Source organism: Miniopterus schreibersii, assembly GCF_964146895.1.
Source record: "Miniopterus schreibersii genome assembly, chromosome: 1".
Taxonomy (NCBI): Eukaryota; Metazoa; Chordata; class Mammalia; order Chiroptera; family Miniopteridae; genus Miniopterus; species Miniopterus schreibersii.
The window spans coordinates 41682307-41707432 of NC_138101.1; the positions used below are offsets into that span (position 1 = coordinate 41682307).

Sequence of the window (25126 nt, forward strand, 5' to 3'; positions counted from 1 at the left end):
CTCCACTAGGGACCACGACTATGGTCACACACACCCTCGAATTTGATTCATTTGAAAGACAGTGTCGTAGGAGAAGTTTATGGAGACCCTGGACCGCCAGAAAGATGGGCAAGAGGGTCTCGGAGCAAATTAAGCCTGAAACGTCCCTGGAGGCATAGAAGACAAAACTGAAGCTCTCCCTGCGCACAGGGTTCTTGGCAGGGAAGGCAGGGTTCCTGCGAAGAGACAGGAATGTGGGGAAACAGAAGGCAGCGGGGGAAGAGGAGACCTGATGTGCGACGGCGACTCCGTGAGCGCAGCTGCGGGCTGAGCCTCGGCGCCCAGCGGGCCGAGGGCGGGGCGGGGCGCTCGCGCGGGGCGCGGGCCGGATCGGCAGCACGGACGCGGCGCCGCTAGGTCACGCCAGAGCCCAGCGGCTCCCGCCTCGAGCAGCACGCGAGGCCTGCGCGTCCCGCAGGGCGGTCTCCTCTTCGCCCTTCCCGCTGCGCCCCTCGGCTCAGGCCCGTGGCCTCCCGCTGCTCTTCAAGTCACCGCCAACTTCCTGCCCGGTTTGCCTGTGGGATTCCTGTTCCCTGGAAAGCCGCTGGGGCGCGCCACCCCTCCTCGCACAGCCGCGCCCTCCCCTCCTGCGTGGAGAGGGCTTCCCGCCGTCCTCGGCGCGGGGCGGGGCCTCAGCCTCTGGGCTTCCCACCGTCCTTGGCGCGCGGGGCGGGGCCTCAGCCGCTGGCTTCCCGCCGTTCTCGGCGCGGGGCGGGGCCTCAGCTGCTGGCTTCCCGCCGTCCTCGGCGCGGGGCGGGGCCTCAGCCGCTGGCTTCCCGCCGTCCTCGGCGCGGGGCGGGGCCTCAGCCGCGGGCTTCCCGGCGTCCTCTGTGCTCCCGGCCGGCCTGGGGCCCGGCGGGCACTGCGCACATGCCTGCCGGGCATGTGGGTGACCGGCCGGGCACCTCTTTAAAACTTCTGGTATGTGTGTATCATTATTGATTTCAGAGGGAGGGAAGGAGAGAAACCTCAGCCATGACAGCCACTGACTGGCGCCTCCCGCGCCTATGCTGGGATGGAGCCGCGGCCCGGGCACGTGCCCTCCGGGGATCCAGCCGCGCTCGCCTGGCTCCCGGAGGACGCTGAGCCCCGCGGGCGGGCCGGGGGCGGGCTCCTCGGGGCGGCGGCTCCTCAGGGTGGCGCTCGCTTGGCCCATGAAGGCCGCCGGGGGAGGGAGAGCGGGTCCCGCAATGAACACGGCTCGAGAGCGCGTTTCTCTTCCTGAGGCAGCCGGAGTGGGGTGTGGGGGAGAGGGCTGGGTGGGGGCGGCGGCCCCGGTAGCTGGCTCTCAGGGGACGCGCGGGTCGCGGGGACCGGAGGTGACGCCCCGCCGGGAAGGCCGCGGGCCGGACGGCCTTTCCCGCGTGAGCTCTGGCAGTGTGTCTTTGGATGCACCGGCCCCTTTCATCTCAGTTGTCAATTGTATTCGCAAAACATTTTTCAGAATACCCCTTTATCGTGTTAATGCCTACGGTGATGTCACCTCTCGCCCCTGACACCGGTGAAAAGAAAACTCCCGCCGGGCGACAGACTGTAGGAAACTAGGCGGGCGGGGACGCTCAGGAACGAGCCCCGCCACCGCGAACTACCACGTAGGGAGTCTGTCCCCCAAGGTTAAGGGGGTTCTAGAGAACTGCTTGACAGCGTGAAGTTAAGTTGCTAATAAATGATTAGTGGGGTCTCTGGAAATCACAAACTGTTCACGAACCAAATCACTCATTTCCAAAGAACCCACGAATCAAAGAAGCACAGGGCGTTTACAACACGTGAGCCGGGTGCGCGTGACGGCCTGCGGGCCACTGAGCGTGAGGGCCGCGCCCACTGAGCGTGAGGCCCGCGCCCAGTGAGTGGAGGGCCGCGCCCAGTGAGTGGAGGTCCGCGCCCAGTGAGCGTGAGGGCCGCGCCCAGTGAGTGGAGGCCCGCGCCCAGTGAGCGTGAGGCCCGCGCCCAGTGAGTGGAGGTCCGCGCCCAGTGAGCGTGAGGGCCGCGCCCAGTGAGTGGAGGGCCGCGCCCAGTGAGTGGAGGTCCGCGCCCAGTGAGCGTGAGGGCCGCGCCCAGTGAGTGGAGGGCCGCGCCCAGTGAGTGGAGGTCCGCGCCCAGTGAGCGTGAGGGCCGCGCCCAGTGAGTGGAGGTCCGCGCCCAGTGAGCGTGAGGCCCGCGCCCAGTGAGCGTGAGGGCCGCGCCCAGTGAGTGGAGGTCCGCGCCCAGTGAGCGTGAGGGCCGCGCCCAGTGAGTGGAGGTCCGCGCCCAGTGACCGTGAGGCCCGCGCCCAGTGAGTGGAGGTCCGCGCCCAGTGACCGTGAGGCCCGCGCCCAGTGAGTGGAGGCCCGCGCCCAGTGACCGTGAGGCCCGCGCCCAGTGAGTGGAGGCCCGCGCCCAGTGACCGTGAGGCCCGCGCCCAGTGAGTGGAGGTCCGCGCCCAGTGACCGTGAGGCCCGCGCCCAGTGAGTGGAGGTCCGCGCCCAGTGACCGTGAGGCCCGCGCCCAGTGAGTGGAGGCCCGCGCCCAGTGACCGTGAGGCCCGCGCCCAGTGAGTGGAGGTCCGCGCCCAGTGACCGTGAGGCCCGCGCCCAGTGAGTGGAGGGCCGCGCCCACTGAGCGTGAGGCCCGCGCCCAGTGACCGTGAGGCCCGCGCCCAGTGACCGTGAGGCCCGCGCCCACTGAGCGTGAGGGCCGCGCCCACTGAGCGTGAGGCCCGCGCCCAGTGACCGTGAGGCCCGCGCCCACTGAGCGTGAGGGCCGCGCCCAGTGACCGTGAGGCCCGCGCCCACTGAGCGTGAGGGCCGCGCCCAGTGACCGTGAGGCCCGCGCCCAGTGAGTGGAGGTCCGCGCCCAGTGACCGTGAGGGCCGCGCCCACTGAGCGTGAGGGCCGCGCCCAGTGAGTGGAGGTCCGCGCCCAGTGACCGTGAGGGCCGCGCCCAGTGAGCGTGAGGGCCGTGCACGGGGCCGTGAGGTGCGGCCCGGCGGCCCTGAGGGCCCGCGGAGGCGCCGGGAGGCGCGTGAGGAGCTCGCCCGCGGATGGACGCGGTGAAGGGCGGGGCCTGACCCGCGGCCCGCGCCCGCCTCGGACCCGGAAAGGCCGAGGAAAAGAGGGAGCGGAAGCAGCCCAGGGAGAGAAGAGTGAAGGTAAAGGCGGAAACTGCCACAGATAAAAACTGATAAAACCAAACGCTGTTCTCTGAGATCAGTAATACTGATAAACCTCCAGCCGGATGTATCAACGGGGGGAAGGCAGTTGGCCAGTATTAGGAATGAGACAGGCGGCATCACTCTAGATACTAAAACAATAATAAGGAAACATTTTCCCAATAAATTTGACAGCTTCGATGAAATGGACAACTGCCTTGAAAGACAAACTACCACAGCTCACTCCAGAAACAATAGGTAATCCGACGACTTCCGATTCTCTTAAAGAAATGGAAATTTTAGTTAAGGCCCTTTCCAGAAAGAATGCTCCCGGCACAGCTGGTGAATTCTACTGAACATTACGGAAGAAAGAGGACTGATTATACACACACGCCTCCAAAGACCTGAGGACAGGGAAACGCTTCCCAGCTCGTTTTGCGAGGCCGGAAGCTCCCTGGCGCCTGGGGCTGCAGCTGGAGGCCGGGAGCCCGCGGCCGGAAGCCCGCGGCCGGAAGGCCTCCCCGGGACCCGCCCGGCGTCCCTCCCAGGCTGCGAGAAACGGGTTCCGCGCGTCAGGAGCCACCGCCCTCAGCTAGGACATTACCCCCGCTATCCTGTCTGCCTTTCTCCTACAGGTAATAGCTTTCTGTTTTACCCCTCTGTCCTTTACGTCTCTAGGTAAATATGTACATAAGTATGTTCCTACTACACCATTCTATCTTCATTACACGGGGGTTACCTATTATAAATGTTGGTCTATACCTTGCGTTTTTCCCTTAAAAATGTAATCCTGGAAATGACTCGATATTACGCATAATTTTTTTTCTAAAATTTTAAAAACAGCTCCCTAGAATTTCTTTGTGTGTATATCTATAGTTTGTTAACCAGCCTCCTAGTGATGGGCATTTGGATTATTTCCAGTCTTCTACGACTGCAAATAATGCCACAATGAGTAACGTCGTGCTTTAGTCGCTTAGGAATAGTGGCAGTGTATTTTTAGGATGCGCCCCTGTTAGAAAATTGGTTGGCTCAAAGGACAAATGCATATATATACATCTTTAGATACTGCCAAATTCACCTTTATAGACATTGCAGCACCATTTTGCATTCAAATCAGCAATGGATGAGAGGATTTATTTCCCAATAGTTTATCCTCAAAATATGTTATCAAACTTTTAGATTTTTGCCAATCGGATAGGTGAGAAATGGTTGTTTAGATTTGCGTTTCTCTTATTATAAGCATCTTTTTTTTAGTGGTTAAGGCTCATTAGTTTTTTATTCTTGTGTACTATCTGCCTATATTATTTTACTACTTTTCCATCAGATTGTTGGTCTTTTTCTTTTTCCCTCCAATTTCCAGGAGCGCTTTGCATAGTATGATATAGATTGAAGCTATCTTTTCTCAGTTTTTCCTCTGGGGGTTTTACTTTGCCTATAGTATTTTTCCATGTAAAGCCTTAGAAAAACAATTTTTGTGTAGTTGAATTTATTACTCTTTCTGGGTCTTATACCATAGTTAAAAAAAAATCTCCCAATTACTTGGGTTTCTTGCAGTACTTTTGTGTGATTTTTTTCCTTTTTACATTTGGATCTCTGATCTCTTTGGGATCATTCTAGTGTATGAATAGGCATTTGAATATAATTTTATAATTTTAGTTTGTTGTATATCTCTCTCTTTCTCTCTTAATTGCCAATGCCACAGTATTTTAATTATTATAATGTCTTAGAATTTGTTTTACTATCTAGTAGTGCTGCTTTGCACAAGCCCTCACCCCAGGAACTTTTTTCTTCTCGCAGGGCTTTCTGGATTGTCCCTTTTGCTCATGTATTCTTCAGCCAGTGGGTAGATGCCCCAGCTGCCCAGTCCTCTGGTTGGACAGTGCTAGGAAATCTTCCACTTCTTGGACACTTCCCAGTTAGATTACACCCAGTTGCCTACACTGTTACTCTTCTCATTAACACCTGCTTTATTAGCATTTCTTCTTCTTTCTCATGTCCTTAAATATATTTCCATATTTAAGATCATGTTCTCAGTATGGATTCAAAAATTTGAGTGATTGGTTCAAATAACATAAATATTTTTAAGACTATTGATTCTGATTATAAACATGTGTTCCAAAAGCTTTCAATGTATGGGTACCTGTTTCGCTATGTGTTTACAGAATAAGGTATCTTAATTGTTTTCTTTTTCCTAATTCTATCAGGTATAAAAATTATTATTTATTTTTAAATTTAACTTCATTTGATTATCAGCAAAACTTAACATTTTTCTATTTCTGTTTTCTCTTTGTTGAATTATTTATTTTAATTCTTTTTCTCTTCACATTTGCAATATTTTACATTTTTTGGTTGTCTATTTGATTAGGTATTGTGCATGCTTAACCTTTGGACTTTTTTCTAACTTAATGGATTTCTCCAATGAAACACAGAGATAATTTTTTCCTAGTTAATAATTAGCAAAAATTCTGCAATGTGATTAAATAACAATCAAATATGATGTATGTGAGGAATAGGTTAAACAGGTTACTTTTTTACTAGCAGTGTCAAATAATAATATAAAAACTTGATTTTCTTCAATAGCATTACTTTCCTTTGTGAATGTGATTTCTAAAGAAATGAAACAGTTAAAGCTTGCAGTTTTTGTTATTTTCTTGTTCTTTTTGACTGAATCCCTAAACCTGCCCACAAAGCCTCAAGATGTTGGTAAGAAATTTACTTGTATATCAGCTAAGGAATGACTAAGTTGGGGGTAATTTCTATTTTTTTAACTTGTATTCTTTTAACTTAATTTTAATTAATTAATGTAATTTTTCTCTCCTCTGTCCCTCTTAGTTTATATATACTGATCAGATATGCTGAACTATTCCAGATTTTGTATTTTGGTGGTCATATTACCCAACCTATAGACAGAGGCAGTTATCACACCCAGCAAATGGTCATGAGTCTTATGCCAGTATAGAAAGTATTGCTGGGAGATATAATTTGGATTTGAAATACTTGTATTTCTTGCAAATGTGTATAGTGTATGGTAACAGTGAATAGTAGATTTGAGCTGGGAGTTTTTTGGAACCTTTAGTTGCTTAACATATCTCCTAACTGGGTAGAAAACACCTTTAGGGTATGCAGGACCCTGCTTCTTCCAACTGTACAGTTTATAAATCTCCCCAAACCTGTGTACCCCTTGTCCGCAAGCCTGGCAAGACAATGTCTGTTTGGAGGAAAGGGTGACTTTTATATTTCTTCTACCTAAAGGGGGAACATTCTGAACTTCATCTGATCAGAGGACGTGTCTTTTTGTCATCCTTCTGGCTTGGAAGAAGCATCTGTTTGTAACTTGCACAAAGGTGCTATAAGTGTATTGATTACTGCATAATGAACAAAATGCCCTGAAGATGAGGACTGTGTCTTACTTAGTTTGCTACCCCCCCACAGTGCCTGGTAGTGAGACCCAGTCACAGGGCTTGAACAAGAGTGGTCGTTCTTGAATTTTCCTTCTCATCTGCCCCTTGTAACAACCTGTTCAAAAATTCTGTTGATTTTTGGCTCTGATATCTTTTGCATCTATGTTTTCCCTTGCATTCCCATTATCCTACTAAAATTTGTGTCCTGCTGATTTCTCAATAAGACAATTGCAAAAGTCTCCTGCCTTTTTTTCCCTTTTTTCTATCCATCCGTTCATTCTTCCACCCATCTATTTGACAAATAGTTCTTGTCACTTTCTATTCATGAGGCACTGTGGGAGATCACAGTGTATTAGATATACTACTACCTGGCTGGAATTTCTTAGCATATAGAAACAATTATTTTATATAAGCATTTCAATGGCTCTTTACAGTTTCCAGTTGAAGCCCAAACTCCCAGCTTTCTATGTAAGATCCCCAAAATCTGGACCCATGTCCTTTCTACCTTAGATTCCATTATTCTCTTTTATGACCCATGTGCTCATCAAAATGGATTAATTGACTTTCCCTAAAAACATCCCAAGATCTCTCACCTTTGTGCTTTTACTCATATTATTCTATCCATACAGAAAGATGAGGCTCATTTTTTTTTTTGTTAGCTGAAATCTTGTACATTTTTTTCAGATTCAACTCATATGTCTCTCCAACCATAATCCATTTCTAGTTCTTCACTCAGGGATCATAAAGCATGCCTGTCAGATACTTACCCTCCTTATGTTAGAATGTCACATACATTTAATTTTTTAGTTTTCAATTACAGTTTACATTCAATATTATTTTATGTTAGTTTCAGGTGTACAGCAGAGTGGGATTAGGGAGTACAAATTGGTAGTTACAAAATAGTCATAGGGATGTAAAGTACAGCATAGGAAATATAATCAATAATATTGTAACAACTATGTATGGTGCCAGGTGGGTACTGGAAATATCAGGGGAACACTTTGTAAAGTATATGATTGTCTAACCGGTATGCTGTCATACACATTTTAAATTGGATTATACATGGTCATGTTCATGAGTCACTTGCACTGTGAGAGTACTTAGGAACCTGAGATCCAAGGGCAATGCCTTGGTCATCATTTATTGCCTCATAATGTACAACTCAATCCTTTGCAGAAGTAACAACTCCATAAAAGCGTCTATGTGGACAAATGTAAATGTACTTGGTTTATGCTTATTGGGAGGGAATCAATGATCTGAGACTATTCCAGAGATCACCTAAATATGAGTGTCTTGCTAGCACTGTAAACTATACTAACCACCAGCATGTTATGGTAGCTCTTGTTTGACTCTGTTGTAACGTTACATCACCTATCAGTTTACCTTCCTATTACTTTTATAGTCATACATGATAAACACTTAACATGGAAGTGGTGTTTGTATTTGATGTTTGTGGTTGGGGAACTATCCGTGACAAATCTAAAGTCTGGTTAGTTTGAGATTAATTCAAGTCAATTCAATTTAATGAATTTATCTTGAGCTCATAATCAGTGATCAGTGATTATAAGATCCTATATTTGGTTCATATGGCTTTTTTTCTTCTTGTTGAATATACCAAATTATTTTCTACCATTAGTTCTCTATTTTATACTTTGTAAATTTAATTATCCTGTATAGTTATTTATTGGGAAAATGTTAAAATACCAGGATATATAATAACTTAAATATCTTTGCTTTTCAGATTATTTTAATACTACCCAGAAATTTATAGAGGACAATGTTGGATATATGTGAGTTTCTCTAAAGTTGTTTTGATGATGATGGTGTTTATCATATTCTTATCTGACATATTCCAGAACTGTTAATGCTTCTCAAAAGTAATTTAATTAAATAGAAACCATATCAAAAAAGTAAATACAGTATTAATCATAAAATTCAGGTGAGGTAATTGAGTTGTCAACAAGTACAGTTTATAACCTCACACTTTGGTAATTTCCTGAGGTTAGTCAACAAGTGGATATTCCTATGAGTTTGTTGGATGTACATGGAAATTCTGCAGGTAATCATTGTGCACTCTGTATGGACTATTGCAGCACCATCATTACATTTGCTCAATATGTTCAGGAGGCATCCTTTGAAGAAGTAGAAATGTTGGTAAAAACCATGACAGAATACAGAGATCAATGCTTGGCCAACGTGAAACTCCCTCAGTGTTCAAAATTGCCTGTGAGTAAATTATTTGCATTTTTTAAACAAATAAGTTTATTTGTCAACACAGAGAATTTTTGGCTTGAAAATCTAAAAAGAGATACTATGTGCTGTCATTTTTATTTTGCTCGGCTTTGGTATTTAAGATAAAATAGTTTCTTAGGAGAGATGCAATTCTTTATTATGATGCACAGGAGGACTTGGCCATGAGCTTGCAGTCCGTGCCTTACATATGCAGGTATAGGGTAGCCAAGAGCCTGGCAAAACTCACAGAACTACAGAGGTAGTTCCTCTTAGCTGCCTCTTTCAAATGTACTCTAATATTACACCTTCTTTTCTTGGCCTTTCCCACATAGAATCACCATCTGCATCTCTAGAAAAGTATTACTAAACACCACTACTAAATACTTTACCAACACATTCACAGTGACCTTGTCACCTTAGGAGAGGAGAAAAAATGCTGTTAGGCAAGGGAAATATAAGCAGCAAAGGAAAATAAAGAGGTTAGAGAGCCTCAGGATAGGATAGAGAAAGTTTCCAGAAGAGTGGGATGGTTGTCAAGGGTGTGGATCAAGATGCTCTGCTACCAATAATGGGAAAATTGCAATGTTTTCCTTAAAGAGTGATGCTCACTAATCGTTGTATCATCTCAAAAAGCTGAGAAATTATACAATGAATGAAAAGTGTCTTTTATGTCTCTATTGTCCAGAATGATGTTCTACTAGAAGCAATATGTGCTATGGAGGGGCTGCCACAAAAGCACAATTTTTCACACTGCTGCAGTAAGGTTGACTTTGAAAGAAGACTCTGCTTCTTCCGTCATAAGAAAGCTGATGTAGGATTTCTGCTTCCTCTCCCTACTCTGGATCCTGAAGTGAAATGCCAGGCTTACAAAAATAACAGTGAATCTTTTTTAAACAAGTAAGTTTAATTTTAATAGAAAAATGATCTAATTGAAGAAATATTCTTAGTCTAAAGAATACCTAATACCTATTTCAAAGGAACATAGCAGTGTTCATTAAACAATTAATTCACTCGTTTATTGTGTGTCAGATTCTGTGTTCAGTGTTGAGAATATAAACATAAATAAGATATGAAATCTGCTTTCAAGATCCTTTCTTTAATGATGTATAATTTCTAATGTGAAAAGCTCTAGAACAGAGTATATGCATGGTGAAAAATTGCTAGTGGAGGAAATAATATTGCCTTCCCAAAAGGAAGGTGTAGCTTTTACCGAAGGTAAACGTGAAATCAATAAATGTTTAGCAAAAATCTGTTTTCAACAGTGTAGTAATTGCAGAAGCAGAGACTTTTTCTGAAAACTGCTGTACTCATTGAACCTAAATCACTAGTCTATTCAAACATAAGTGAATATTGTCCCTGAATCTCAGATGGAATGTGTCTAGGTATCTTGTTCTTTAAACATGGAAGAGAGAACTGCTGACCATCTGGTAGCATGGGGAGGGAAGGACAACAGCCATATCTCAGGGTTTGGGATTAAAACTGCAATCATCAATCTCATTTTTGAGTTGGCAATTCAATGATAAGATGCTAAAAGACTTTTATTGGAGACTGGATAATGCCGTCTTATATTGAAGACTTCTCTAATGGGAAATCCTTCTTCCTTGTACTTTCATTTTCACAACTTGATCTCCTTGCCTTTTCCTCTATTTCCCTTCCCTTCAATTTTCTCCTCCCTGTCTACCATTCCTTCATTTCTTTCCTCTCCCTCCTTCTCTACTTTTTTCTTTTATAGTTATATCTATGAAGTGTCCAGAAGGAACCCCTTTGTTTTCGCCCCTACACTTCTAAGAGTCACTGCTGATATTGAGGAGATGACTAAAACATGTTGTGAAGAACAGGACAAAGCTAACTGCTTTCAGATAAAGGTGGGTATTCCATTTGTTTCATGGATAGGATAAGTCACCCACACAGCAGATCCTTATTGAAAACTAAATTATAGCAAACGAGTTTTTTGCCATTTATAAGCATTCTCTTCTACTTTTACTGGTTTTGCAACCCTTTGGCTACCTGCTGCTGATCTAAAAGTTCTTATTACCTGAGATCCTTGAAAGACAATCACCCATTTCCAGGGACTCTCTTCTGGCTTTTTCTTCCTTGTAAATTGGAATATTTACAGGGAAATATATATTTTCCGTAATATATATATATTTAGAAATATACATTTCCAAAAAATAAATATTCAGGGTAAAATTTGACATTTTATCTTCTACCATTGACAAGCCTTCTTCTAGCTAACCCTAAAATGGAATCATCCCAGTAGAGAAGAAGCTCACAACACACCGCACGATGCAGCTTCCCACCAAGTGTGATTCAGTTATCAGAAGGACTAGCCTCACCTTCATAATGCACCACAAATGCGTATTTCTTCTGATATGTAAAATTACTACAATAAAAATTGCATAATTAAAAAAAAATTATTTCTGAGCCAGCTTTGGAATAGCTTGGTTGACATGTAGTTAAGAATTAAGAGAATAGTGGGATTTTGCTCTTGCTTTAATAGAATTTTTCTCTTTCTTCTTCAGGCACTATTTGTCATAAAACATTTAAGAGCAGTGTCTTCTTATGAAAAAACTGTGTGTGGGGCATTTTGGAAATTTGGACCACAAGTATTAAAATCTATGTGAGTTTTATAATACATGTCTTGTCCTACTTGTATTTTCCTGTCTGTGTTCCATTTTTGGTAAATCGTTGATGACTTTTTATTTATACTCTTCCTAGTTCTTCAGACTGTGGATAGCTCAGAACAAGGACATTATGTTGGGATGAAAAAAGCCTTGGAGGGCGGGGAGAGTCCAGAGAGCAGGAGGGCTATCTCTGAGACGGTTTTTGGTTGGTTGGTAATCTGAATTGGTCTAGGAGTTCCCAACTAGAAGTCAAATCCTCCACGCGCTTTACTATGACATATTTGCCCATCTTTGACCTCAAGGACTAAGAGGCTACTTTATATGGATAAATTTTATCTCAATTGCTCACCTGAACCAATTAATAATGGTGCTAGTGCAATATTTTGAGAAAAATTCTGAGATTTCAAATAGATCAGCAGGATGGGGCTCTGTGGTGGATTACCCATGCTCGCCATGGGCTCACAAGGGGAAGTGGTAGTCCTTACAAGATGTGCTTTGTTATACAAATTTTGGAAGAGAGCACATCTCTCAGGCCTTTTACCCCTAGTCCTGATTTAGAACTCAACTATCAGCCTAGGATTTTCAAACTTATCATGCAGGTCATGCAATGTATAAACAGCTATTTGGTGAAGACATTTGTGAAGAAACAAGTTCACCAATGCTTTCTGCAGCTACTTATGCTATATCATCAAATAACTCCCTCTTGGCTTACTTGCTGTCCAAGTTGTTTTAGTGGCTTATCAATTCTCTTTCCAGATACACTGCCATACTTAGTCAAAAATTCCCCAAGATTGAATTTAAGGAACTGACCTCCCTTCTACAAGATGTTTCTACCAAGTTTGATGGCTGCTGTGAAGGGGATGTTGTGCAGTGCATCCGTGGCAGGGTAAATATTCTCTAAAACCAAGTAAAGATAGTGATTTCTACAGCCATTTTTCATTCTGAAGTTGCACTAATGCAAGGCTACCTTACCACAATGAAAAGAGAATGTTAATAGATTGTTAAATAATAACATAAAATAAATATAATAAAAAGTAAAATGTTTACAAAAATTCCCCAATAAAACATTGGGCTTAATACATGGGATTATTGTTAGATTATTCAGCAGATTCTATTTCATATGGCTAAATGCTTTTGACATGAAACTTCATAAATTTAGAATCCATGAACATTCATTTAGGCTGGATTGAAGTATTTTTTAATATTGCAAATCCTGCCCTGGCCAGGGGGGTGGCTCAGTTGGTTGGGGCATCGTCCCATACACCAAAAGGTTGTGGGCTCCATCCCCAGTCAGGAAACATACCTGGGTTGCAGATTTGATCCCTGGTTGGGGTGCATATGGGAGGCAACCAACGGATGTTTCCCCCTTACATCAATGTTTCTCTCTCTCTCTCCCTGCACCCTTCCTCCCTCTAAAATCAATAAAAAACCAAACATATCCTCAGGTGAGGATACAAAACATTGCAAGTCCTCTTTTAGAGATACCCAAAATCAATAGTAAAGCTCAGAGAATGATTTGTTACCATTCTGTTTCTAAGAACTGCTTTCTCTGAGTTTCCCCAGTTATTTAGCAACAGTCTTTCTGAATAAATGAATATGTTAATTTAAAATAACTCCTACTCTAGTCTTTAAATTTTTTCTGTAAGGGTGTATACTGGTAAATATACTGACCTAGTTTAAGCTGTTTATGCACACAAGGGTAACCAATTTCATTAAGTTTTCTGGCTTCTTAGTTGATATTAGACTTTTTCTTAGTGACTTTTAATTAGTTTTATTGTTTTAAATTTATAGTGAAAGATTATGTTAAATAACCTGAATTTTAGAATATAAGGATATGTATATTTTATTTCAAGCAGTGGACAACAGATGTCCCTAAGAATTATTTTGTTCTGAATCATACGCCAATTAAAAACAATCTCATTAACTATTTATTTTTGTATTGTTTGTTTATGGGGATTTGGGTTTTATAATATTAAATATAATGTACTGAATTAAGATATATTTGAAGATTTTTCTGTGAAGTTTGGAGCTGCGACAAAGGGATCATATTATATTCTTAATATCTTCTTTGATGCCCTTATGGAGAAAGAAGGAGAATTAAATGGCATTTCATTCAAAATAGTAATGAATTCCAGACAATTAAATATGTGTTGCTAGAGCGATGATAGCCTTAGGTGAGATGTGTATAAGTTTGCAAAGATTGGCTCTTTGGTTCTATGTGGTTTATTGAAAACATGGTTCCAATTCCCATTCCATTTCTCACCTCAACCCAGAGCTTCATCTCATTCTTCACCTACAGTGTGGACCAGAAAAAGGTTCTAGGCAGAAGAAACAGCTTGAGAAAAGTCACAGAGGCCTGGAATGGCCTGCTGTTCTGATGGAACTCAATGTAGTTCATGTGAAGCTAGAACAGAGAGTAGAAAGAATGTGCAGCCTCATTATGGAGAGACTGGAGAAGGAACTAGGGGCCAATCAGCTCCTAAAAAAGTATCCAACTAATGTGTAAATAAGATAACTTTACCCTCTGTCCTATTTCCACAACTTTATGTGGAGATCAGAATTGGGACGAGGGGTAGGGAGAGGGACTACAGTAAGGTTTTTAAAATTTTGTACATTATTTGATAAACTGAACAGCTTCAAATTAATAATATCCATTGGAAAATGACAACAATGAGTAGAACAGCTTCTTGTGTTTCAGAAGTTCATCTGGTAGTTACTGTAGTGGTTCATTTGTTTACCATTCTTCCTTTTACTTATCAAATATTTATTGAGTTTCTACTATGTGCTTGTAGTTTCAGGCCACAAAAGAAGAAATCTAGGGTTGTAGATATTAAAGTAACATATCTTTGGTGGCCCTCATTGAAGCACAGGTAAACTTTATGGGAAAAAAAGCAACACGTAGAACTTAAAATGCCAATATATCAGAGAAGTAAGGGTAAAGTATTTAACACATTAACATTTAACAATAAGTGTGAATTTGTAATAGTCTATTTTTCATAGTTATATCATCTAAAACCTTGAGTTAATAAAGCTTGTTTTTATATAAAACTTCATGTGTATTAAATTAATACAAAATTTAAATATATTTTATCCATCAAAATGCAATTTCAGATGTTATGCTCATGGTTGGCTTTGCATTCCACTATGAAGGAAAATCTAGCCCTGATAAAGTTGTGAAAATAAATTCATTTCTGATTCTTACTTGGTACAGAGCAAAGTTATGAGCCATATTTGTTCAAAACAAGATTCCATCTCCAGCAAAATTAAAGAATGTTGTGAAAAGAAAATACCAGAGCATGACAACTGCATAATTCAGGCAAATAAAGATGACAAACCAAAGGATTTATCTCTAAGAGAAGAAAAATTTACTGAAAATAAAAATGTGTGTGAAGAACGAGATGCTGACCGAGAAACCTTCATGGCTAAGTAATATAATTCTATACTGAAATTTATAAGGCAAACAAATTTAGGATTTGACTTATTTGGCTAATTTGGGAACTATTTAAATCATTGGGTATCACATAACTTTAAAAAATCATGGTTATAGATTACAGTATTTTCACAATTTTAAGAAAATGCAACTGTGTTATTGTATTGATGGCTAACATTTTTTGAGTACTTAATATGTGCCAGACAATGGGCTAAGTACTTTATATATATTATCTATTTTAATTCTTACAAGGTCAGGTAAAATAAATGACTTCCCTCAATTTTTCAGATGAGCAAACTGAGGGACAGAAAACCTAAGTAACTTGCTCAAAGTTCATAGCTAAAAAACAGTGACAGAGTAAGGATTTGACTCCAGAAGTTCTGACCTGAGAAATTGTAGGTTTAACTGCCATGCGATGTCACCCCAAAGCTGTTCAGGGAAAACTAGTGGACTTTGAACCAAAGGGACAAGATTGAGTCCTGGTTGAGTGACTGGGACAAGTGAACCTTTCTGCACTTTAATTCATCATATATAAAATTCATGGAATATTCATTCATTCATGCATTCATTCAAAGTTTATTGGTAATGAAATATAATCCAAGAACTTTACTAGATTTGCTCTCAGGTTTCTATATCCCCAGTAAGCTTTCATCAGTAGGGAGTGTAATGTGAGAAGAGACAGACATAAATAAATGAGTGCAAGAAAGTTTCTTTTATTTCTGATAGCACTGTATGCTAAGTAATGTGAGGGCAGAGAAAGAAGTGGTCAACTCTACCTGGGGCCACTGGAAAGGCTTGATTGGAAGGAAGTTCTTGAGGAAATCTTGGCGATCTAGACAGAGGGGGTAGAGCGTGATGGAAGTATAAAACCAGTTGGTGTGCGTGTGGCTGTGGGTAGGGTGTCTGCAGTGAGGGACACAGTAGAGAGAGGTAAAAGGGATCCGATCATGCAGGCGTGCTAAGTAACAAGGTGCCGCTGAAGGGTTTTAACTAAAGAATAAGGAAGGAAAAAATCACTTTTGTTTTTTAGAAACTTCATCTGGAATGAATCCCAGTTTGGGGCTTAGGTGGTTGGGTAAGTAGTTTTCAGATTCAATGAGATGGGAAGTATGGCTGAAGAAGCAGGTTTTGGGGGTGAGAGAGTCCATTTGGATCTAAGTACTCTGGCTTGGAGGTGCCTGTGGAATAACTAATTGGGATGGTCACAAGACAATTTTATATGACAACCTGGAGCTCTGGAAGGAGGCCTGGACAGGAGATACAAGCTATTGAATTCTTACCAAGTTTTAAGTGCTTCTTACCTACTATCAAATTTAATTTTCAAACAACCTTCTGAGGTTAGAACACTTTTATTATTCTCATTTTACAAGCAAGGACACTGAAGCACAGAGGTTAAATAACTTGCTCCAAAGTCACACAGCTGATATGTGGTAGAACCAGGATTCAAATGCAAGCCATCTGACTCCAGATGCCTGTTGTTATAACCACTGTGATCTATTGCTCCTCACAAGTCATGGTACTAAGTCAAATTAAAGTAAACCAAATGATAGATGTAATGCATTTCACTTGAGCCTTCCACAGCCGCTTGCTAAATGAAAGCAATTTTTATGGTCATAATCACTAGTACAACACAGATAGTGGGGAGAAATGATAGAGCAACAATGAGCATGTTAAGAGGAGGCAAAACAGTGATTTTAGGTGCAGCCTTTCTGGATGGGAATGTTTGACACAAGACCTCAATGGATCTGCCAAGCTAGGGTAAGCTTCCAAGGATTTTTGTTTGCAACATTTGGTGGTGTGTTTTCAGGTGTAATTTTATTCTTGGGGAAAGGTCCATGACTTATGTCAGATATTAAGAGGAACCCTTAATTTTCCGAAGGTTAAATGCCACTGCTTTAGGGCATGGGACTATATCCCACAAAGGGACTGAGAAGGCAGATGGAGGGGGAGAAATGATGTCAGAAAGACCAAGATGAATCAAGACAGTCAAAGGCTGCAAAGCAAAAGGGTTCACTGAACTTCAAAAATTCTTGTGCGGTATTGCTCTCACCAAGCATGGAAGACCAGTTTATTTTGAGTCGGTAAGATTCTCTTATGGAGAAGATTGTAAGGAGCTCAATTGAGACACTTCTCTTTGGGGAAGACTCTTAAGAAGGGAGTTTTATAGTTTAAAAAAGAATGAAGTAGGCATCGCATGGAACCTAGGTTCAAATTCTATGCTTCCATTAATAGCAAGGTGCTTAACTGGTCAGAGGCTTAGTTCCCTCAGCTATAATGTAGTACTTATTTGAGGACTAACTAAATCTAAGTGAGAAAGTGTTTATAGAGGCCAGGAAGCATATCTTTCTCTCTTACACCCAAATGTTGATCCAGTGCCTAGCACCTGCTAAGAGCTTAGTGTTAGCCTCTTTGCTGTCCTTTTCCCACTTTCTCCCCAAATCACACCCACCTATACCCTTGGGTCCTCTCACTGAGGCCACGGAAACCACTGCCAATAATTTAGAGCTGCTGTTGTGGTGACTTCCATATTTGACAAGTGACAGGATGAAGTAATGGACAAAGGTGGCTCCACAATCTCACCAAATCAGCACTGGGAGTGGGAAGAAAGCCATACTTCCACCATCTCAAGTTGAAAGTCTAAATATATTTTCCAGCAGAATTATACTCAATATGTATTTTCTAAGGTATTGGTATTATGATATAATATTTCTGATGCTTTATGGATTAAATCATCTTAATAATTAATTCTAAATAACTCTAACGATTCTATCCTCTAAGTAAAAGCATTGTTAGTTTAAATCATAATATAAAAGAGAATCTAGGTAAAATGATCGCCTGTAGTCAGAATGCCCTGTTAAATCATCCCCTGACCAAACCAGAGGAGACACAGCATTGAGCGCATACTCAGTATTGGATCTGACTAGACTAAAAGACAGCAGGATTTGGTGTTTTGTTCTTTCTCTACGTTCTAATATACAAAATATTTTACACATCACAGGTTTCTTTATGAATACTCGAGGAGACATCAAGAACTGTCTATACCAGAGCTTTTAAGAATTGCTAAAGTGTACGATGACCTCCTGAAAGAGTGCTGCAATGCAGAAAACCCTCCAGACTGTTACGGCAATGCGGTAGGTTCCACGGTGTAGGCCCAGAGAAATAAACAAACCAAATGAATCAAAACAACAGACACTTCAAAATTCATACCAAAGTTTTACTTTGGTCTAGGGGGCAGGAAATGTGACTGACCAATCTGAGTCTACTTTGAATTCAGTGCGAACTGACCATTGGGGAGACCAAAATCATCAGTTTGGGTTATGCATAAAGTTTTGAACTACTAATCCTGTGTGTTGATGCAAGAAACTCTTCCCATTAAACATGTTACATTTACATATTTTTATTTATGTACTCTGTATCTTATTGAGCCATATTAGATATTTTTATGATTGTAAAAGTAATAAATGATTATTAAAGATGATTTGAAAAGTACAAAAGTTACCCATGTTCCTATTGAAATTAGTGTTTTTAATATCAACTCATATGCACTCCTTTTGAATTATAAAAATTATTTGGCATTTCTGGTTTGTTTCACATTCATTTGATATATGCTGCTTTTGAGCTATTTAAAAAATTTCTTCCACTTGCTATAAAAGCCAGTTTATACCTATTCGTATTTGAGGAATGAAGTAAGAAGACTTGAGTTTTGGTACAGCTCTGCCACTGTCTCTAGTGAGGAGGTCTTTTTCTGATCCTTAAGTAAAACATACTGCTATAAAAAAATTTTTTTTTTACATGGAGACACAATTTGTCCCACAGCATCCACCCACTGGTGTGTAGTTTTCTCTCTGGTGTCCACTCAGCAAGTGTGTACAATTTTATGTCTCATGAGAGAGTTTGTCAAATATTTGAAGACAGTAATTGGAGGTTTTAATTCCCAATTCTGAATGATGAAAGAGAAGGTATAAAATAAAGGTAAATGGGATTTAAAATATTCTGTAGCAGTACTTACTAGCTGCGTCATTCTAGGCAAGTCACTAGTTCACAAGGCCAGTTTCCATTACGTAAAACAGATAAACTGCTCTGTGTACTTCAAAGTGAGAATCAAATATGATCCTCGCCACCATCAGATTTGAATTATACTTTGCTAGATGGAAAGCTCCAATAAAAGTACAAAACAATGATGAAAAATTTGGACTTTCATATTTAAGCAAAAACCATATTTATAACTATAATTGATGAGATTCAAATTTTTTATACACATATACAGAAAACTACCCTTGATTTAGTGAGTAATGTAAGCTAGTGATGGTTCAAAAATACCACATAAATAAAAAAGCTATTGGACAAGTTGACATGAAGTTTATGATTAAATTGCAGATAAAATATTCATAAACATAATTTTTCTTATTTTCAGGAAAACAAATTCAATGAGACAACTGAGAAAAGCCTCAAGATAGTACAACAAGAATGTGAACATTTCCAGAATTTGGGGGTAGATGACTTAAAATACCAGTAAGTGGTTTGTACAAGTAGGTTAACACTTGTGACCAGGATAAAATAGAGCCACCAAGTGTGAAAATTTTAGCTCAGTCATTTAGTTATGGTGAATCCATGAACTCTGGGAGAGAACAAAACCACAAGAGCCAAGAATGGACATTGAGCTGTCCTATTAAGCCTTTGCCAGGAAGGAGGCTAGAAATTAAAGAAATGCAGGATTTTGGAAAAACTGATCCTATAATGCTTTTGTTTTTGTTTGGACTTGCCTTTCTCACTCTCAGCCCAGAACTTCTGGACTCCTCCCCATTTGAGGGTGTGGGATGGAGTGAAGCAAACTTGAGGTTGTTACAGTTTCCCCAAGGAATAGGTGGTTTGCCCAGGATTTAAGCCCATCATACTGAGTTTGTAGAAATAATTTTGGATCTGCTTAACACTTTAATATTTATTTGCTAGTGCTCTTGTGAGCATTCATGAATAACATGCAGTTTATTCTGGATTCCCTTAATTAATGTAGTGTGTGTTGAAACCAAACATCTTAAAATAAAAACAACATGGTTTAAAAAATATGATTAAACTATTTCTGCAATCTGGCTGTTTGCTGGGAAGTCACTCAGTCCATTAATGATCTTAGTTTCTTTCATTTCAGATTATCCTTTCCCAACATGTATTTATTAAATTAAATTAAATTAATGAAATTAAATTCTCCCTTTAAAATATTTATTACCTATGCAAGGGATTTCAAGCAGGATTTTACATACTAGCCAAGGTATTTGCTGCCAAGGAACTCTTCAACTCACAGGTAAAATAAGAAGGACAAATCAGAGAGTTTCTGAGATTACTGTGAAATTAGAAGGAAGCCAAAATTCAGAGATCTAGGAAGCAGTGTGCAAGAAAACAGAGTTCTCTACCTTTTTATGAGAGAGCTGAGGCTCATATTGTCCTTACACTGTTCGTAGCCTTGAAGGGTCAGGGTTTAGGTAGCCAGACAAGAGGAAATGGGTATCTGCTTCATTCAGAACCAAACAGACAAATGTTCTTTCAGCTACTTGGTCAAATTCTCAAAGATAGCCCCTCAGATCTCCACTGACGAACTGACCTTTCTTGGCGAGGAAATGGTGACAGCTTTGACCACCTGCTGCACACTGAGTGAAGAGTTTGCCTGTGTTGATAATTTGGTGAGCATGGTGCATGCACTTGACTATTCTTAAAAAACAAAACCAAAATATATCTCCATCTATACCTCTATCTATATCATCTATATCTATATCTATCTATATCATCTATATCTATATCATATATATCTATATCATCTATATAATCTATATAATCTATATCATCTATATCTATCATCATCTATATTTGTATCTATTATGTATATCTATATATCTATATATCATCTATATCTATATCTATTACCCATATATCCATATATCTATATCTGTATTTATACCTATTTATCTGTCCTCATGCTTTATAGCAATTATCTGTCTCTTCCCCTCTTCATTGTTTTCAACATTGTTAAACAAGGAATGTCAAGTTTTCTTTTTGGCTCACTGAATCAAAATCTTAAGTAGCAAAAGAGAATGTCTTAAATATTTTCTTGGAGTTCTCCAAATCATCTTTCTTACTTCTTATTTATATAGAAGTAATTTATTAGGGCAAATTTGTTTTAAGAACCACAATAATGTTTCAGAATGACACAGGAAACTTTATAATGTTCAGTAATGTTACAAGTTCTTCCTCTTGTTCCACCAGGCCAGTCAGGGAATTGCTGCTTCCCATCCAATTGCAAGTTGGGTGTATTTCTTTAGAGCTGAGCTGAACAGCACCCTGGAAGATATCCCAGGAGAGAAATAAATCTAAGGGCTGTAGTGTTTGGGTGCCACTTTGACTTAGCTGTTTGCAGTTAACAATCACAAATTGTACATATGGTAACAAAAAATTAATCTCGAGGCATTTAAATTGCTATGGCTTGAAATTGTGTTATATGTAATGCCACTTAGGACTCCAGCTTCTACTTTCCTTTGTACATAGTGTTGTGTTATGAGTGCATGGGTTTTTCTGAGTAAAGTTAACAGTGAACTTACAATAATCTAACTGCTCATTTAACCTATTTCAAAGCTCCATTCAAGTTTTAAAGTCCTATCTGAGTTCCAGCTTTCATTGGTACAGGTCGATTTAGTTCTTGGAGAGATGTGTGGAGTAAATGAAAATCGAACCATCAACCCTGCTGTGGACCACTGTTGTAAAACCAACTTTGCCTTCAGGAGGCACTGCTTTGAGGGCTTGGAAGCTGATAAAACATATGCACCTCCATCTGCTTCTCAAGGTTTATTCACCTTTCACATGGACTTGTGTCAGGTGCATAGTGAGGAGCTCCAGAGAAAGAAAGACAGGTACCAACAGTCCCTTCCACTCATCTTTTCTTCAGCCTGAAGACACATCGTGTATTAACGAGAAGCTTTATTGTAATGGATATGTGATTTTGGGGTTACAATCTTGTTCCTTCCATCAAATTATCCTGTCTCTGTAACTCAGGAAAACACCAGAGCATATTGATTGCATTGTTTATATGTCAAAACCTAGCTAGCGTTTACCTTTGCTATGGACATGGAGTGTCCAGCAGACTGTGACTTGGAAAGGTGAGTTAACGTGGCCAGCAGAGACTCATGGGATTATACTGAATCAGGTTTTCTTGAGAGCATGTCCTAGATGTTTGCCCTGAGAATCTCACTTAGTGTTTGAGAAAAAGGAAAGGCCCAAAAGAGACAAGAATTTTATTTTTATTTTTTGGGGAAATGCTATAAATGCTGAGAAATAGGACCTATTTTTGGATTTAGGCAGTGTCTGTATCAAGTGCAGTGGAAATAAAATTTCTAGAAAGATCAAATGTAGTCACATATTCTACAATATTGTGATAATGATACATGTTCATTTTTTTTATACTATCTTGTCTATAGTTACATAAGCCTGTAAAGAATGTTCCCATGAAAATCCATCCCATATTTAATAGGAAAATTTCAGGAGACCCTTTCAAAAGTAGAATATTTTAACTTTTTATACTCACCCAAATTGAGCCCTACCCCCCCTCCCTGATTTTGTGATACTATATCAAACATTTTGGAGAACAGAGCTTAAGAAAGAAATATCTTTAACTCATTCTATTTGACGTCTTTGGGTCACAGGTTTCTTGTGAACTTAGTGAAGCTAAAGCCTGAACTTACAGATAATGAGCTGCGGTCCTCACTTACTGAGTTTACTAATCTAGTGGACAAATGCTGCAAAGCAGAGGGGCCTGAAGCCTGCTTTAATGAAGAGGTAGGTCTCTTTATTTTCCACTGAAACTCTACCAGTATTCCTGGTCAAATCAAATACAACAGAACTCCCCATAAGATCCTGCTTCCTCCCCACAGTGTCTCTGAGGCTGATGTTTATGAGCACAGTTGCTACACAACTAATATACAGCCTGTTTGTGATAGGGTTTTGGCACTGTCTCCTTGGTGACAACATGGTATAAGAAAAGATGTCAGGAAAACCTGCGTTCTGATGTCACCAGTGTTGGACATTAACTTAAACTGAACTGCAGTTCACTACCTGTAAATGAGAATGGTTGGTGGTCACTGTCCCTGAATTATACCATTGGTCTTTTCTGTTTTGAATCACCCAGTATTGTAGTAAAACAAATAGTCAAACTGACTTGGGAGGGAGATGAGTCAGCTCCAGAGGGAGAGGAGAAGGGAGGGCAGTAGTATGTGGAGTCTTTCAAGATATGGCTTTCTTACCTTCCTGGCCTTGTTCCCACGTCCCTAGGTCGAGAGTACATGTGCACAGAGTAAGGAAGTGAGAGGGAAGAAAGGACGTGTTCTGCTGGCTCTCACTCCAGTGACTGGAGTCTGACTCTCTCGCTGTAATGTCCTAGGATCCTCAGTACCTGCGAATGTCAGCCCGTGGCAGTGCCTTTTCACTGTTTTCCAACATTCTTTCTCACTTTTTTCCCCACTCCACACTCCCTCACAATTCAGGTACACACATGTACTTCGTGCACACTCACAGGCACACACACTCACACTCTGCTTTCATTCTGGTTGAAAGCCCTCTACTTTTCTATTGAGTGCTTAGTCTGTGAGAAATTTTTTGGAACAAATCATTAGTTTAAAAAAAAAAAATGCTTAACATAATTAGAGGCATGAATCAATATCTAGCATCTACCGGACTGTATATCTGAGGCCATGTAAAGGGAGGGATAGATCCACTGGCAGTTCATAAAAGGCTTGGCATGTCTGAACTCAAGTTCACTTGAAGAAAGAGTGTTCACTGTCTCCCTGTACAATATAGGAGTAATTTAATTTTTCTTTCCAAAATTTGAGGCAACATGCTTTTCTAAATTTAAATAATGTCTTAATTTTAATTCCTATATTTTATTTATTTATTTATTTATTTATTTATTTATTTATTTATTTATTCATTTATTTATTTATTATTTAATTTCCCCCTCTTAGGGTCCAAAATTGGCAGCCAAAAGCCAGGCTTCTTGAGAAACATAAAAAACTATCAAAGGTAATACTTTCTATCTCAGTTAAATCCAGTTGCATCTGTAGCTTCTCTGGTCACCCTGGCTCTTCCCCTCTCATGCTTCACTTTTGATTTCTGGTGCATCCCACATGTCTTGTTCCTAACAGACCTCAGTATTGGTCTGTGATGTTTCTCTGGGCATCTACCACTCCTTGTAGGCTAGTGCTGCTGCGTTTCAGCCAGCACTTCTTCTTACTGTTCAAGCAGTTTCCTAAAGAGTCTCTCGGCTGTTGCACTCAGCTCTCTGGACCAGAAAGGGGAGGCAGTCGGATATCAGAATGTAGACAGAGTGAGGAGGGGTTGGGATGGCACACGGGCCTCAGTCAACTGGTTCCAAGAGTCTTGCGGCAGCATTTACAGAAACAAAAAGCAATGTCTGCTATTTTAAAAAGATATATAAAGGATGCCCTTTCTTCTGCAGTTTAGGTAAGACTCATACACAAACTTTAGGAACAAACTGTAGTGCAGATAGAACAAAGTTGTTCAGTGCCTGGGAAGAGAGACCTGGACCACCACAGAGAGTAGGCTTGTGTCTAGAAGAGGCAAAACAGTTACCATTAGCTCTTTTTTATACATGAGTTTCCATCACCCAAGTTATAATATTTCATATTCTTTTGCTGCATAAGATTTTTTTTCTTCCCAGGTTGTAGAGGAAAGAAAGGAAGACCAAATTACCTACTCCCAGCTGTCCTGTGGTGAATTTCATTTTCTGAGAAGAACACAGTAAAAAGACCCTCTCCTGAAATCATGTTATTGCCTCAAGCAATAAACAACAAAATATAAAGTTGCTTCTCAAAAACTGATGTTGTGTCAAACTAATAACAAAATTAAACACTCAAGATTCGTTTATTCCATCAGGATCTTTGGCTCACTGGCTAAATCTGCGTGGCAGGCAGGACTTGAAATAACAGTTGTGTGGACAGAATCCTCACAGATCCTGCAGTGCTGCTGCTGGGAAGGAAAAGGGGAGCTGAGGGCATCCAGCACTGCTGCCACTGTTACTGCTACTGTCACCAGCTGGCAGGGAGTGTTTTCCACTGGATGCCTAACACTCTCATTTAGTCCTAACAGCTCTATAAAGTAGACATCATTTCTATTCCCATTTTACAAACAGGGAATCTGAGGCTTGGGGAGATAAACTGATTTGTTCAGTGTCATATGAGTAGTAATTGGCAGAACCAAGGTTTGATCTTCTAATTCCAGA

General features: G+C 41.0%; 1 protein-coding gene across 1 annotated transcript; it reads left to right on the top strand.

The window, feature by feature from the left end:
* Window positions 1-5689: 5689 nt before the first annotated feature.
* AFM (afamin) lies at window positions 5690-24752 on the top strand. The gene is made up of 15 exons (XM_081150842.1): window positions 5690-5869; window positions 8309-8357; window positions 8661-8793; window positions 9485-9696; window positions 10532-10664; window positions 11322-11419; window positions 12180-12309; window positions 14635-14849; window positions 17852-17984; window positions 19268-19365; window positions 20393-20525; window positions 21523-21746; window positions 22536-22668; window positions 23850-23907; window positions 24566-24752. The coding sequence occupies exons 1-14, from the start codon at window positions 5782-5784 to the stop codon at window positions 23883-23885; spliced, it is 1815 nt and encodes a 604-aa protein (XP_081006968.1). The 5' UTR covers window positions 5690-5781; the 3' UTR covers window positions 23886-23907; window positions 24566-24752.
* Window positions 24753-25126: the final 374 nt, after the last annotated feature.